The 17,825-nt window shown below is 39.9% G+C and overlaps 1 protein-coding gene across 3 annotated transcripts in view; it reads right to left on the reverse strand.

The window, feature by feature from the left end:
* PKN2 (protein kinase N2) overlaps positions 1-17,825 on the reverse strand; it is a 76,771-nt gene that overhangs the window by 49,550 nt on the left and 9,396 nt on the right. For 2 of the 3 annotated variants that reach the window (XM_058175297.1, XM_058175298.1), the window contains exon 1: positions 14,798-15,113. The exons of the other annotated variant lie outside the window; for it this stretch is intronic. In XM_058175297.1, coding sequence (XP_058031280.1) covers positions 14,798-14,848 — 51 coding nt within the window. In that variant the 5' untranslated portion in view covers positions 14,849-15,113. Of the gene's footprint in view, positions 1-14,797; positions 15,114-17,825 lie in introns of those variants that run through there. 3 annotated transcript variants of the gene reach the window in all.

Genomic DNA, 17,825 nt, shown 5'->3' on the forward strand with positions numbered 1-17,825 from the left:
CACGCCCCACAGGGTATAAAAGTGGGTGGAGCTGCCATTGGGCTTCGTGACGGACAAAAACTGACTTTTGGAAACTTTGGCTACTTTATTGCGAGACTAAGGAATTGGCTTCTGGATTTCTGTTTATTTCCGAACTCTGGGTTGCTCCAGCAATGGACTGCAGTTGCACTGAAGAGATAGGAGGACTTGGCAGGCAATCGCAGGTTCGTCGCCAGAACTGATATCTGTAGTAGGAATAAATTGCTGGCAAATATAGTTAGCTTGCGTGTCTTTTGGGTTGTGGTTGAGGGGGACAGAACACGTTTAAGGTCAACAATGGCCAAGGATTTAGGAATGAGAAATAGAAGGGAGTAAAACCCCTGCCCTGCCTGATTCTCAGAAACCTTCTGGATAACTCTAATGTCCAGAAGATGTTGCACAGCCGAATCCATGAGGACCTTTTTGTTCCTATCTTTGGAGACAGGGCAGCGTATAAAGAACCTTGGGGGAGTGGAGAGGAATTCAAGGGATAGACCGAATCTTACAGTATCCCTGACCCAGGTGTCTGTTGTAAGAATGTCCCATCGGTCAGTAAAGAGAGTAGTCTGCTGCCAATGGGGAATTCGGACATGCAGTTAATAGTGGCGTTGGAGCGAACGACTTCCTCCCCTTCGGAAGGGCCGTTTACCTGGGAAATTTCTACCAAAGGGAGGCCTGTCCTGTTGTCCCCTTTGTCTAGACCCAAAGAAACCCTGGATATGGGAAAGACCCACACCCCAATCGGAGCCTGAAATTGAGGCCTGCGGTAAGGAGAATAATATCGGAAATCACTCCATCGTTGAGCACTTGGCAGGACCTTGCACTTGTCTTTCGTTTCAACTAACAGCGGATCCAAGGCTGGCCCGAATAATTTGTCCCCCACAAAGAGGGATGGGAAACCAGATGCCACTTGTGTCAGGCGTTGGCTGGCCAGTGCCTCAGCCAAAGCCATCGATGTGTCGCCACCGCAGAGGCCATAGATTTGGAGGCAAAACAGGCAGAATTCAGTGTTGCGTCTGCCTAAAATTGGACCGCCGTGATGATTTTATTCAAATCCTGCTGCAGTCTGACGTCCTCCACCGGCAGCTTATCCCTGAGTTGGTGAAGCCAAAGTAAAGTAGCCCCCTTGAAAAATGATGCTGTAGTGGCTGAGTGAATCGTACAAGCCGCCCACTGGTGTGCCTCTTGGAGAGACTGGTCAGAATGACGTTCTTCAGGCTGTAAGCCATCTTCTGGCTCCCTGGAATAGTAGAATTAGGCAGCAATGCTGCAATTGGGACATCCACTGAGGGAACATGGAGTAACTACACCAATTCGAATCTACGTTGAAAAAGCGACGGTCAGTCAACAAAGGGAGTGGAGCTGCCCCAGGAATGACCCATTGTCGCTGGACCACATTAAGAAACAGGGGAGGCACGGGCACAATGTCCACCGCCCTGTTTGGTTCTGAGAAAAGGGAGTCTGACTGCTCCCAGGAAGACTGAGGCTCATCCACTGCTGGGGAAGACACCAGACAGGCTGTGTTGATAGCTTTAAACAATAAGGATTTGAAGATTGCTGGGGAGAAAAGACCCATAAATGCCAGTTGCTCTGGCAACAATCCCTCATCATCAGAGAGGTCCTGCTCCTTATGCTCGACTTCCTTACCAAGTGACAGATGGCTGTCCTGTGAGGAAACCGGAGAGCCAGGGTCTCGAAAGGAGTGAAAGGTATCTGGGCAAGGGTTAAGATGTGAGCCAGACGCCACCAATGGAGCTGGAGAATCCTGGCCCACTTGATGTAAACTGGCTGAAAGGGTCTGCTGAATGGCTCGAACAATCATGTCCTGAAAATTGTCAGGCAAGGAGACCCCTGGGTTCACAGTAGGTGCTAAGTCAGCGGCTGCAGACGTGGCCTTAGTGAATGTTTCCGCTGGAGTCAATGAAGAACCCCACAAAGCGGTACTTTGGATGGCCAAGGGCCAGTCCTGTAGGAAGATCTGGTCTGGGGTAACCCCTGGCAATCTGGCACAAGAAGCTGGTGTGATCAGGGTACTGGAACCCTCCCCAGTTGGCAATTGTAAGGCCTTGTCTGTACTGGCCTTATGGCATATCTTCTGCAGGGTCAAATCTCTGCACCTTTTATCCCTTGTGGGCACCTTAGAGCGATGACCAAATAAGCTCGTACAATGGATTGGCCCCAGACGTGGCTTTTGCGACCGTGGGCTTGAAGGTTCCTGCAATGGACTCCATGTGGTCCCGGTCAGGCCAGTCAGCCTCAGGCGTGGCCTGCTTGGACTTTCTCAGCGCCTTAGGCATCTTACAATAATATTATCCTGGTCTTCAGTGCAGGTAGGGCCCAGTTCAAATTGGGTGTCTGTGGCTCAGAAATGTAGGCCAAGAATGGCTGTTTACAAAATTAGGGACCCAGTCAACAGAATAATTACCGCTAATCCAAAGGGCAGCTATTAAGGCCCGATCATTCTGCTGCAACCTACAGAGGTGGCTAAATCATTGAAGGAGCGCAAAGCTCCTGAATATGGTAACCTGGCCACTAACAAAGTGCAAAACTCCTGACAATGGCGGTTGGGGAACTGCGGGCAGCAAGCCCTGGAAACAGCCATTGGTGGCAAGGGAGTGACTTGGAAGCAACGGGATGACAAGTCCCTAGAGGAGCCGTTGGTGGCAAGCGAGTGTAGCCCCCTTTATCGATTGGCAATAATGTCAGTGATGGAACGTGAAGCTCCTGATAGCCGCGGCTCAGCTGGTGTCAGTGCTCGAAGCACTCAAATGGTGGCCTGGCTACAGAGGGAGGACGTGGTTCCTGAATATGCGAATCTGGCTCCCTGGGAGAGCGCAATTATTGCAGCTGATGCAGGGAACCGCAGTCTGAATATCTCCACAGGCTGGCATAAGGAGTGAAGCTCCAGAGATTTGAAAACGTTGGGCAGTCTGGGAGCGCAAAGCTCCTGCAGCAGTTTGCAAACGGAATGGAGCACAAAGCTCCTGCAATCCTCCCCTAGCTCTTGAAGCTCCTCTTCACTACTCTGGACACTGTAATTCAATGGAGGGCACAGGTGACAGATGCCAGATAAGTCACAGGTGGTTAGAATGGGCCATGCCTGGCTACTGTCTCCACCACTATGGAGAATGTCCTCTTACTGAGATTAGACTGGCACACCCAGATAGTTTTTAGGAAGTTTTCAAAAGTTAAGCTTTTCCCTCTCAGAGGTCTTTACTTAACACTACTAGTGCCTCATTATTTTCCTGTCTCGTTTTCATTTTGTTTTTGGATTTTAATTGGATTTTAACTGTTTTAATTGAAATATTGTAACTTTCAAGAGTTACAAATTTTGTTAGAAGTTGATAGTAATTCAAGGTGCTGGTTGTCACCTTTAAAGTCTTTCATGGCTTGGGACCAGGTTATCTAGGGACTCTCTTATCAGTCACATCTACCCGACCCACCAGAGCAGGGAGACAAGGCATGTTGCAGGTTCCATCCCCTAGGGAAATACACCTGGTGGGATCCAGAAGACCAGCCTTCTCTCTGGTGGCTTCCTCTCTCTGGAACATCATTCTCCTAGGGATTAGAATGGCCCCCACTCTAACATTCTCCCCAAAAGCATGGAAGACCTGGTTCTGCCATTGGCCCTGGGGAACGCAGAGCGGGATGGAGCCCATTAAATGTCTCATGTGATGTGTTGTCACTGGGGTGGGTGGGTGGGTGTTATATTATTTTATTAATTTATTATGCAATTATTCTCTTTTATTAGTTTTATTGTTTTTTATAAGTTTTTTATATTCCCGCAAGCAGCCTTGAGTTGCCATGTGCGAATAGGCGGCAATATAAATTTCCTAAAATAAATAAATAAATAAATAAATAGTAACAAATAGTTGTTACTACCAGTACTAACATTACCAGTAGCAGTTGATATAGGTAGTCTTCCCTTAACAACTGCTCTATTTAGCAACTGTTCTAAGTTATGATAGCTCTGCAAAAGGTACTTTATGACCAGTCCTTTACATTTGCAGTAGATCTGCAGTGTCCTTGTGGACATGAGGACAAGATTTCGACTGTTCCAATCTTCACAGCATCCCATGATTATGTGATCACCATTTGAGTGCTTCACATATGGCTTCTGACAAGCAGAGTAAAACTGCAAGTTGCGGTTGTGTGAAGTTTTACTTAATGACCATAGGTCAGGGGTGTTAAACTTGGACCTTCACATTATCACATTACGTATTGTGACTTTACCCCCTTTGATAAAATGGGGGTAGGTGTGGCCAACATGTGATACATCTGGTCCACAGGCTGCAAGTTTGACACCCCTGCCATAGGTGATTTGCTTAATACTGTAACTGACATGGCCCAAAATTTAGATGCTGACTCTGAGCTTGAAGAAGATACTCCAACAAAACTTGTAGAAAATCAGGCTCAGGAAACACAAAGCCAAGAATCACACAAGGCTGATCAAAAACAGGCATCACCTGGACAGCCAGAGTGTCAGATGAGAATGATGTAAGGTCTCCCAGCCCCCACACAGAGCAAGTAGAAAGAAGAACAGAGACAAGACTTCTCTATTTTTTGCCAAGGCTTTTTGCCAAGCAAGGGAATAAGTCTCTTGATCAGCAACAGCTGGCCGCAATCTGATTTAAAAGGCAGCCTTATCCCAAATTCCTTTGCTTAAAACAACTGTCTGTTCTCTGGTGGACTTGTGATAATTTGGGTGGATTCTGCCTGTAAAATTCTGATTTCTGAGTTGGCTGAAAAATCTGATCCAACTCTTGGAACCTTGGACTGATTTTGGACTATTCTTCTGCAAACTCTTGTTAAAAAGCTAATTATTCAATAAGTGTCTATAAAAGACTCTGTTTTGGCTTGCATTCTTTTGTTATCTCTTTGATCTTGAATAAACTGTGAACTAGCCCAGCAAATATTGTGAGTTAGTATTTGAAACCAAAGGAAGGATGATGGCAGAAGTGTGGTTATAAGTCTGTTGCAGTCATTATGATGTTTTATTTAAGAATGGAGTTCCCAATTCCAATTATGGTCATTAAGTGATGAGTAGTACCTGTATTAAATAACCAACTGGGTTGAATATTTCAGAAAAATATGACCTCCATCAATTATGACAGAATCAGCAGCTCCAGGTATAATCCAATATGAATTGTAACTGAAATTGTACCATTAGATCTTTCTGCAAATTAATAGAATCTTACAATTTCTCAATCACTAACCTGTTAACTAAAGAAGGGATGAGACGGGGGTTGGAAATATGTCATAACTCATTCTCTATGATTTTCTGTTCTCACATTATCTAAACTTACCATATTAAACATTTGCCTAACAATGTCAAAAATTTAAATCACTGTAGCTTTCCATGAATAAATACATTAATATATAAAAGTCATTATTTTAATCTTTAATAACTTAAGAAATGAATCAATTAATTTTACTACTTATCTTATTTATTCTAAAAATGTAAAAAAAAAAGAATAAACTATTAAATATAAAATATACCAAGTGCTTTGCAATGTGGGCTATACATGAGTGTGGGATGGAAAAAATAATTACTTCATACATTGAATAAACCACAACCAAATGTGTTCACCCAAAACAATGAATCTAAAACTTGCTTTACAAATCATATAGCTTAGTGCAATGTGTGTGAATCTAGCCATTATCTTGCATAATTTAAGCAATCAGAAGAGACAGTGGTCATCTAGAAAGGATTTGATCATATATTCCTTTAAGAATCTAGTGTTGTGGACCAAGATTCTTATTTCGGAGTTTGTAGAATCAATGTTTTTTAAAGAGAAATTACCATGTTCTCACCGGAAAAATAATAAATAAATTCTCCCAAATATTCCAATTTATATTCATATGTTTAATGTTTCAAGCCACAATCAGAAGAGTAATACCAATTTCTAGATATCAGTACTAAATATTTAGGTGTGCTCACCTGGGATATTTTCAGTCCTACCTCAGCAATGTATCAGACAAACTGGATACCCTTAAATGATTTGTTCCTGCTTATTGTGATTTTATTATTTTTTAGAAGGTCAAATCCTTCTGGGCAAGAACCTGTTTGGTGATCACACTTATTCTATGCAAAAAAGATACAATCTGTTATTTTCATAGGAAGAGCTGGGGAATGTTTATGAGCTAAGTGCACCGCTACGTACCAATGAAATGAGAAACAAATAATGTATCTAACAATTGCATCAATGAAGTACAAAATAACCCTTCCTAAATGTCATAGTCAAAATCAGGAAAACTAAGAACACCTCATAAATCCCTGTATCTTTACATCTGTTGGTAATTACATTGTAAGCTGCCCTGAGTCTTCGGAGAAGGGCGGGGTATAAATGTAAACCAAAAAAAAAAAAAAATTAGGAGAAAGTAAGGTTTGGTTAGGAGGCTGGCCAAATATGACCAATTTTCCCATAATTTATCACCAAAGATTTCAACAGGGCTCTCAGCTCCAGCCTCCTGAACTGCAGCTAGGGAAGAGTGTCTGGTAATATCTCATCCATTACATTACCCCTTTAATCATCTTACCATACACTAGAGTCCCCTTACACTGAGAGATAGGCAGGCTGCCAGTTTTTTATTTCCTTGTGTTCTCCTTATCTTTGCAAAACATGCTCCAAACCACTCATTAATAGACACTAATGTTAGCCTATCTGGAACCTAAAATGATTATATACTAGAAATATTTTTAAAGTTTTCTAATTCATAATAACAGATATGTAATAGTAAAACATTTGATCCATGTTGAAGGAATATGAAGTTTTCTCAACTCAAATAAAGTTGTAGAAACCTAACAGGAAGTATAGAATTTATTTGTATGTTAAGTATAAACCAACTTGTCTTTTCTCTTTAAAATTTATGTTCTGAGGCACTTTAGATATTTACAGATAGATATGTCAGTTATATCATTCACTTTTTCCAATTTTTTCTCCCCAAATAGGTTACTATTAATCATTTCACTCCTTTACATGAAGCAAACAAGCTTAACTAGCTCAGCATTGAAGGTTTTATGATTAAACATAAATAGTAAATAATGTTTGGTTTTAGTCATTTGGCCGTCACCTTAAAACTCTTCTACAGGTAAACACATATATGTATGAAGCTTGTAGTGAGAAAATACTGACTGACTGATATAGAACTACATAAATTTTTGGCTTGGACAAATTCAGGTATGGATATAAATAAACTCCCTCAAATTATAAAAAATAAGTAAAAAATAGTTTTGATTCGAGGTATCTTCTAATTGTCCAATTAGAACTACTTCCCGTGTCTTCTCCGCAAGCTGTTCCAGAAGGAGCCCTAAGTTTTAGGCACCAGTGGAGAATGTATATAGGCTGTCTTGAAGTGGAGACAGACTCAGCAAAACCCAATTCTACAACCAAATTTATACTTGTTGATTTCAATTACACAGCTACAACACGACAGAAAGAGAAACAGGTCTCTCAAATCTTTAACTATTTTAGTAAATCATATTAATTTCACTTTACCTGATGTGGTTATTGTTTACCAATCATTAAAAATACCTAATAAATGTGGGACACTTAAGTCTGAAATTGGCAAATAAATTTAGTTTATATACAGAGAACTGGAAAGTACTGACCAGACCAGTTTACATTTTTTAATGCATTTAAAAACTTCCTTCTTTTCAAGGAAGCAGAAGATTCAGCAGAAAGGAGATGATTTTCATGGATTTTTTCATTGAATGTGAAATCCTATCCCTACCCCTATCCATTCCTATAGAACTTCTGAAGCAGATATTCAGAAACACAAGGGGTGATAAATATAAATTAAATTTTCTCTCATCCCTCCATTGGTAACAGCACAAGGAGAGATCTCTCTAGAATAGCTGCTCCTGCCAATAGAGTGCTAAGTAGAATCCAAGTCATGGGACAGTATTTATAGTCTTAACCAATGATATTTTCAAGAATCTACAGTAAATGCTTCCAAGAAACTTTCTATTGCAATGTTCATTCACAATCTTTATACTGTATTTAAAACAGCTAATTGTTAATACTTTGCATTTAAAATTCATGGTTGTCAGAAACAAATGAAAGTAGGTAATTTTTTACCATTAAAAAGAAATGATGAAAAATCTAGCTGATAAAAGTATCTGGAGTTTTCCAATCACAAAACAGTAAGAGACCAATTACCATATTGGGTTTAAGATTCAACTTACCAAACAAACAAACTTTGCTATCAAAGAAAACATGTCTCCATTAAAGGAGATTACAGAGCTCTCTACATGGGCAAGGATTCAAGAACTACAGCAGTAGTCTGGCATGCTTGATTTACACTACTCTTACATTTCCAGGGCTGCTTCTAACTTTAGAGTACATCAAACGTCAATATAAGTTTCTAAATATCAGATTCTATAAATAGCTTGTCATACATTAAAAATAGTTAACCAAGAACTAATATTAAATATACATAAATTGTCTTTTATTTCCTTAACCTTTCTATAATGATCTTATTTAGTATGCCATCACCTATATATAATAATTGCAAGAACTTAATTTTGTTTTTTTAAAAAAATACTTATTTTTTGGGCTCACCATTTTTTTCTTAGTTGTTAAAAGCAGCCATTTTTATTTTCAACATGATATATACATGTTAGACAGTTAGAGGAAGAGTCTCCTTATTCACAATCCATCTTTAATCAATCATGACAGTTGGGGTCTACATATCTCTGTCTTCAATAGATTTGTGCCTATTCAATCCGTATCTCATGTAGGACCAAAATGAATACTAAGGTAAATGTAACATTTAATAAACCAAGATGCACTCTAGCATGAAAGAAACACCAGAAGAAAAAGTGAGGACAAATATATGGGTCTCTCATAATTCTCTAGTTTCACATTATTTTTTCTTTGAAAAATAAAATAGCCAAATAATAAAAGGGAAGTAAATTTGATGATGATTAAAAAGTGATGCCATAACTGCCAAATAGTGTAATAAATGTTATTTCAATACATGCTGGATTTCAGGAATAAAGAAGCCAGTCCATCTTTTTAAAAATAATTATCTCTACAGTAATGTGTTTTGCAGCAATATTTCACTATCCAATTAAATATTGTATACAGTCCCAACACAATATGCATTTAGCAAAGTTTATATATATCAAACATTTGAATGAATGGTATCTATATCAAAAGCAACATGGATAACAATGAGCAATTTTTTCACTCCTACTGGAATTTCCAAAATAACACTGAATGCAACATAAGCTATTGCCAAGATATTAGACAAAATGTACTATATATAGCTTAATTGACTACACAATTTACACTGACAGAAACTTAAACATTAAGAAACAATAAATAGAAATAAAAATGTATGTACCTTTCCTGTAATTAAAGTATATGGAGAGAAAATTTCCACATTCGACACTGTAACTCATTTTTGTTATACAAATAAAGCACTCAATATCTGGGGTGGTGGGGAGATGATGTTTTAAACGAAAGTTAACCTTCAAATAGTCAGACCACAAAACAATAACAATTTATAATAGAAATCATTTAAAACTTAGTTGAACCAATAAGATAACTTTATTTCATGAACTACTAACAATTTGTTTCTCTACTTTTATGAATGTTAGCTTTTTCTGCTTTTTCAGAATTTTAGACATGAAAAGGATTTTTTTCATGAGCTACTTTGTGCTTTTTTATAAAAATGATATATTTAAAGAATTTCAATTGAGAAATGAAAAATTAGGAACAGGAACTCTACCCACCCATTACTAAATATGATGTATAGACTCTTTAATAATCTCTCCTTCAAAAATGGATAGCTAAAAAGGCCCTGTTGAATTCCCTGTTTCTCAGCTACTGAATTAAATTTTGCTTTCACAGAGGGATTACAATTTATGTGTAAGAGGTAAATGTTGATAGAATCTTTACTGTTGTTTACATTGGGGAGGTTTGCTATGTCTATTAGAAGAAAAAAACCCTATTTGCAGAATGTCTCTTTTTCTATACTCTGGATCAGGATATGAAATTCTTGAGCCCAGAATTCCCAAGCCCAAGTGAAGATGAATAGCAGAGTGCATGTGAATGCTGCTATTAGCTCTCAGTCAAACAACTTCTAATGCTAGAAGTTAGAATAGTTCTAGAAGCTAGAATGGTTATACTTAGGATAAATCTCCTTATCATTGTTACCTCCAAGTTTACGTTGTTGGACAAGAAAGCAAACCGTTGCTACTGATCATTTGCAGTTCTTCTTGGCTGATGTCCCAGCTACCTTTGCAGTGAGTTTGCTATGATCAACTCTTTTGGATTTCCCATTTATGGAAAAACCCAATCAAAATGTTGTCACATAGATTAAGTGAGAATAAAACTACTTAGGAAAAAACCCCACTAATTTTGAATAAAACATATACATGGGGAATTCAAACAAATTGGAGCAATGGAGGCACTGTTATATGAACAATTCCATCTTATGGCTGCTCCTCACACTGGAATTTATGACCAAAGACTGGAATAGGGAGTTAATCTACAGTTCATCTCCATCTGGTTTCCAATATAAAATAATTTGTATAAGTTAAATTTCAGATTGCAATTAAATTTCTCTCCCTTAAACACAATCTCAGATACGCTCTGAGTCTATAATGTGGGTCACAAAATGTTCAAGATTTTTCTTGTTGCCTATATAAAGAGCAAGAAGTATTTCCATTGTGCATATTAAAAGCTAGAAACATGAAGTGAAGCATGCTCATACAGATGTGCAAAACAGTTTATGCAAGGATCATTCCATATACAGAAATGTTGGTTTCGATTGATTTAAGTTTAAAATCAAAATTTATGCTTGGTCTAAACAAAGAATAAAATTTCATTTCAAATACAGGCCAAAAAAACACAGTTGCTTCAGAAAGAACATAAAAGTGAGAAAAGCCAAGGACACTAATGGAGACTAAGTGGATATGGGAGAAGCAGCAAAAGAATATTTTGAGAAGATCAGAAGGCTAGTGGGATTATGGTACACTGAAATTGTAGTGATTGAGGAATAGAGAAGGTGCTTATAAGCTCAGGGGCATGCAAGGCTGTGAGAAATGTTACAGTGGAACATCAGGAGCTGGGAATTTAAATCTGAGAATCAGTAATTCATTATACAAGTGAATATGATTGCCAAAGTATCTCACCATTTTCTAAGAAAAAATTAACAGATAACAATAAATAACAAATAACAACACTTTCCAGATATACTATACTGAGACTTTTGTGTGTGTGCCTTCAAGCCAGTATTAACTCCTGACTACTTCTTGGACTAATCCCTGCAGTTTTCTTGACAATTTTCAGAACTGGTTTGTCACTGCCTTCTTCTTAAGGGTAAGAAAGAATGACTAGCCCAAGGTCGTCCAGCTGGCTTTGAGCTTAAGGTAAGAATAGAACTCAAGTCTCCTGGTTTCTAGTCTGGTGCTTTAACCACTGTATCAAAGTAGCTCATATTGGGATTTCTGCTTGCAGAATTTTTAGCCAACAGGGATTATTGCCCTTTTACAGCTACCAGTACTACGTTGTATTTTGAAAGTGAAAAGCACTATCAAACCTCCCCTATATGTACAACTATTGAACTGTGCATTAAAAAGTGGCCACATTAAGACACAAATGCTCCTTTTTCTCAGCTAGCAAGAATAGCAGTAACCATTTCTGTACTTTTTACCACTTGAAAAAAGTAGACTTTATTATTATGATAATTTCTAAAAGCAAATTATTTTTTCTAAAATCTAGTAAATTAAGCAAACATTACAGAATTACTATTAATTCTATTTTTCAGTGGGGGCAAAATCATTCCTTAGCTCCTCAAAATGTTTAGGAATCTCAGTGACCATATGCATGGAACTTTTTGTTTATTCTCTGATTTTCCATTCATTTTTATATTCTGAGGTAATATGTGTAAAATACCATCTAATTCAACAACCCCATTTGTTCACAGCAAAACTGCTTAATTTTCATATGAAATATTTTTAATCGTTCTATATGGCATGGTATTGGGATGGAGAATAAACCAGACAAATGTTGTTGTTTTTTAAAAATTGCCCTTAAATAGAAAAAAGCCAGTATCTATTATAACACAAGTACTATAGCATATACAACAATATCTAACGTTTGTTTAGAGTAGGTTGACAGGTCAGAGAACATCATAATCGTTTCTTCGCACCCTAGGGCAATGACTATATTTCACTTTTCAGCCTAATCTTTGCCTTTCTATCATTTGCCCATTATAGGGTATTATTAGCTATGGCCAAACATTTCATGAATATAAAAGTAGTTCTCGACTTACAACCGTTTATTTAGTGACTGTTCAAAGCTACAACGGCACTGAAAAAAGTGACTTATGATCATTTTTCAGAGTTACAACCTTTGCGGCATCCCCATGGTCATGTGATCAAAACGCAGATGCTGTTAACTGGCTCATATTTATGATGGTTGCTGTGCGGCGAGGTCATGGGATCACCTTTTATGACTTTTTGACAAGCAAAGCCAATGGGGAAGCCAGATTCACTTAACAACTGGGTTACTAACTTCACAATTGCAGCGATTCACTTAACAACTGTGATGAGAAAGATCATAAAATGGGGCAAAACTCACTTAAAAATTTCTCACTTAACAACAGAAATGTTGGACTAATTGTGGTCTTAAGTCAAGGACTACCTGTATTTTAAACACTATAAACATTTTTAAAGGTGTACACAAAACAGAAAGTATATTTTATTTTGAGCATAAAGTAAATTTTATCATATTCTCAAAGTTCTGCTGCACCTTTCCACTTTGGACACAATTTAGCAGAAGCAAAAGCTGGAACATTTTTGTTTTTCCATATTTTGGTCAAAACAACACTTGAAGGAATTTTCTGGGGCAAATAGAGCAAGGTTAATGTGAATTGCCTCCTCTCTTCTCCCTCCCCCAGCAGCTCCCCATATAACATGGCTACCAAACAGACACCCATTTTTGCAGAGCCTTCTCCGTTTTTCTGTTTCACAACCCCAAAACATTTTGACCATCTTTGCACCCATTTCTAGAACAAATAGACCCCCCTTTCATTTCATATCTTGGCCCAATCATATGTTTCAGTTTAAACAGTTTGTTTATTCATGATACAAAGTTTTTTTTAATCATAAACTTTTAGGACACTTGTTGAATCTGAACAGGTATTCAGATTATTAATGCAATCTGTAATAAAGTTAAGTTTTACAGTTGGTAAAAAATCAAGCTTCCCAAATCAATGCTGTTCTGAGCACTAAGGTATTATCAGCTAGGAATGAATTTATTATATTTGTATGCCACCCATCTCTGTACCTATTCTGGGCGGCTTACAAAACCACGTAATTTGAATGGAGTTGAATCTAAATTTGAAAGTTTATTTTTTGATATATATTCAGTTGGTTTACAAAACTTGTAAAATTTCCACAACCGTTTGTCTCAGTTGATACTGTGCAAGAAACAGGGGATGCTGCCACAACTCTGAAAAAGTTTACCAGAAAACTGCTGCAAAATCTAAACAAGAACATACTGTTGCACATTTGTGTCCTGCCTACAGGCAATAATTGGTCTCTGTAAGAAAAGAATGAAGGACCAGATTAGGGGTTTTTTAGGGGTTTGATCTAGAACAGCTCTTCTTATATTCCTAAATTAGGAGATGCATGTTAAACAATTGCTCTAATCATTTCCCGTCCATTGCTTAGCTATTAGATCAGCTTTTCCCTAACTGGTGCTTTCTGGATACACTGGATTCCAATTCCATCATGCCCAGCCAATACTTGCTAAGTAATCAAGAGGACTGACACCCAATATATCCGTTGTTATGCCTTCTTTTCCTCAAACAGTCAAGAAGATAATGTGATACTCATTTTTAAAGTGGAGTGGGGGGGGGGGAAACAAAGTAACAACTGTGGGTACCCAAAATCCAGCAGAGATTTCTACCATTTCCATCGTTAAGAATCCTTCAAGCCCAAACTAAACTAGAAAGTACGGGCGGGGTGGAAAAGAGGATTTTTTAAAAAAACATGGGAAGTTTTACTTTCAATTAAAAGCAACCAGGAAAAAGAAAGGCGGGGAGGAGGACTCCAGGGGTCTTCTAGGCCAGGCAATCAGCAAGGCAAGGATACTCCCGTAAAGGAGATTAAAGTCGAGGACGGAGGGTGGTGTGCCAACCAGGCAAGAAAGGGGGCCTGGAGGGGGGCGGCTCTGCCTCCCCAGTCAGGAGCTGAAGAAGATGGGGAGGGTGGGAAGGAAGCAACTTTTCTGAGTAGGAAAGGAAGGAAGGAAAGAAAGAAGGAAGAAGAAAGGATGCAACTCTTTTGACTGGAGGGAAGGAAAAAACTTTTTTGACTAGGAGAGGGAAGGAAGGAAGAAAGGAAGGAAGGGAAGAAGAAAGGAAGCAAGTTTTTTGACTGGAGGGAAGGAAGGAAGGAAGGAAAGAAGAAAGGAAGCAAGTTTTTTGACTGGAGGGAAGGACGGAAGGAAGGAGGGAGGGAGGGAAGGAACGAAGATGGGAAGGAAGGAAGGAACTTTTTTCACTGGAGGGAAGGAAGGAAGGAACGAACGAAGGTGGGAAGGAAGGAACTTTTTTGACTGGAGGGAAGGAAGGAAGGAAGAAAGGAAGCAAGTTTTTTGACTGAAGGGAAGGAAGGAAGGAAGAAAGAAGGGAAGAAGAAAGGAAGCAAGTTCTTTGATTGGAGGGAAGGAAGGAAAGAACGGAATGGATGGAAGGAAGGAAGGAAGGCGACCAGCCCTCTCCCCCCACCCACCCCCATCCACTCCAATTTCTTTACCTGCTGCAGCTCCGTGAAGAAAATCTCCCTCTCCGCCGCGTTGGACGCCATTGCGATTGGGTCTGGGCTTCGCACCTGGACACCGCCGCCGGGGAGGCGGGTCTGGGCCAGGACGGGGGTGGGGGGGTGGGAGAAGGAGAGCGGCTCTGGCTCGCAGCCTCGGGCGGCCGGAGGAGCAGAGAGCCACAAGTGTGCGTGTGTGCGTGTTTGGGTGGGGGTGTTAACCCCCTCGACTCAGATTCCCATGAGGGAAAGGGGGGAGTTTCACGTCGGGACGGGCGTCGCGCGCGCTCGCTCCCGCCCACCGCCCGCGCGGCCCTCCCGTTTTTCTCCTCCCGCCCACCACGCGCCCGGCTCCTCCTCCTCCTCCTCCTCCTCCCCAGCTTTGGGCGCCGCCGCCGCCGCTCCTTGTCGCGCCCTTTGGTTGTCACCCTGCCGCAAAAGCAGGAGTGCTTTGCGGCTTCTTGAATCAGGTGACCGCCGGGTGGTGGTGGGGGGGGGGCTAAGGAGGAGGATGCGAAGCTTCCTTCAGGCTGGGGGAAATTCTGAGATCTTCCCTTTTATCCGGGAAGGTCGGGCGAGGAGGCAGCGGTTTTCCCCCACCCGCCTTTCTCTCTTAAATCAGGGGTTTCCAACCTTGGTCCCTTTAAGACTTGTGGACTTCAAGTCCCAGAGTCCCTCAGCCAGCAAAGCTGGCTGAGGAACTCTGGGAGTTGAAGTCCACAAGTCTTAAAGGGACCAAGGTTGGAGACTCCTGATTTAAATCACAACCCGTAGACATTTTTTTTCTCCCTTTCCCCATAATTAGGCATTAAAAGAGGGGATTGTGCCATATTAGAGGTCATGTTAGGCATCTTTAAGCCTACCGTCCCTGTTCTAATGTTCCTTTTTTACTTACCCTTTTCATGTATCCAAATTATGTTTATACTTCTACCTGTTATCTTATATATGATTGACAAAAAAAACCCAAATACCTCAAACCGTCAGACGCTAGCCTAAAGTTTGCTCTATCTCTTTGCTACCATGTAATCCAGAGTTTTAGATATGTTAAGCATATCTAAAACAGTAGCGAAGTACTGCTTTAAAAGTTAAAAAAAAAAGTAGCCTATTCATCTTTTATTTATTTATTTATCAAATTTGTATATCTGCCCATCTTACCAAAAGTAACTCTGGGCAGCACATAACAATCATAGAAAGAAAGAAAGGGAGGGAGGGAGGGAGGGAGAGAGAGAGAGGGAGAGAGAGAGAGAGAGAGAGAGAGAAAGAAAGAAAGAAAGAAAGAAAGAAACCAAAGGTATGAAAGCAACAGATGCAACAGCTATATAAAAAAACTACATTAAGAAATAAATATTAGAATAGAATAGAATTGAATTGAATTGAATTGAATTGAATTGAATTTTTTATTGGCCAAGTGTAATGGGTCACACAAGGAATTTGTCTTTGGTGCATATGCTCTCAGTGTACATATAAAAGAAAAGATATGTTCATCAAGAATTCTAAGGTACAACACTTAATGATAATCATAGGGTACAAATAATCAGGAAACTCAATATAAATCGTAAGGATACAAGCAACAAAGTTACAGTCATACACTCATAATGTAAAGGTACAACATACATATCATTTGTGTTGTAAATGCTGTAACTTGATGAAGGTATCTTTTCTTTTATGTACACTGAGAGCATATGCACCAAGACAAATTCCTTGTGTGTCCAATCACACTTGGCCAATAAAAAATTCTATTCTATTCTATAAGTGGGAGGAGATGGGTAATGGGAACGGTGAGAAGATTAATAGTAGTGCAGATTTAGTAAATAGTAAATAGAAATAAATATTATAAAGACAGCCAATTTTGGCATACTGGTTAAGGTACTGGCTTAGAAAGGAGACGGTGTCAGCTGGGTGACTTTGGGCTGGTCACTCTCTCAGCCCAATTCACCTCACAGGGATGTGAGAGAAATAGGAGAAGGAATGGATGTTGCATGTGTTCGCTGCCGAGTTATTTGTAGAATGGAATAAAAACTCACTTTAAATGTACACTAATTAGCACATTCAAATGAAATTTCATTGCATTCAGCTCTCAAAAGAAAACCATTATGCATATACCCACAAACCCACACATATGACACAAAGAAACATCACAGATCTAGTTCGCATGTATATTTATACATGGTGAAAAAAAAATCCTGTAAGATGGATGGCATAAAGAACAAAGCTGTTACAGAATCTAGTAGTCCTGCTAGAGATACTTTGAAGCCTCCCAGAGGGGAGCAACAGAAACAGACCGAAGTAGGTGTGTGAAGTCTCCAATAATGCTTTGAGCTCTAAAAACATAGTACTTATAAGCAATATCCTGATTAACTAGAAGCAAGCTTCTTATAATCTTTTCTGCTGTCCTTACCGATCTCTGTATGGACCTGTTGTGTCTTGCCCGCTCTCACAGCAGCCGGGGCCTTCTTATCTGCTTCCGAACACGGAGGAATGTCCTAGTATGCCTCCCGGCCCCAGCCCTGGCTCCATGCCCAGACAAGCTGAAGAGGAGGAAGTATCTCCAGCCCCCAGCTCTGGCTCCATGCCCAGGCAAACGGAGCAGCTAGACCCCTCCCCCTCCTCCACAGCATGTGAGCCTGAGGAAAGTTTATTTCCAACACCTGCTGATTGGAGTGACCCTCGCATCAGAAGACTGGATAGGCAGAGGCAACAGAAGGAAGGGAGAGGCAGGCCTTAATGAGTGCTGAGTCATGGAGCCACACCCCATGGCCTATATAAAGGATCTGCTTTCTGGCAGTCTCTGAGTCAGGCAAAGTCGAACTTATCTTGCTGAAGTCAGTTTCTGGTCACCTGCCTGCTCTGAGGACTTTGCTAGGACTTTGGGCAGAGCTGCAGAGGCAAGCCTGATTCAGATTTCCCTGACGCGGCTGTCAGCGGAGGAGTGGGACACGAAAGGACCTTCTATTGGAGGCACTGCTACCACCAAACAGTTTGTTAAAATGCTCTCAATTGTGCCTCTGTAAAAAGTGGCCAGGAC

Source organism: Ahaetulla prasina, chromosome 3 (assembly GCF_028640845.1).
Source record: "Ahaetulla prasina isolate Xishuangbanna chromosome 3, ASM2864084v1, whole genome shotgun sequence".
In the NCBI taxonomy this organism is placed as follows: Eukaryota; Metazoa; Chordata; class Lepidosauria; order Squamata; family Colubridae; genus Ahaetulla; species Ahaetulla prasina.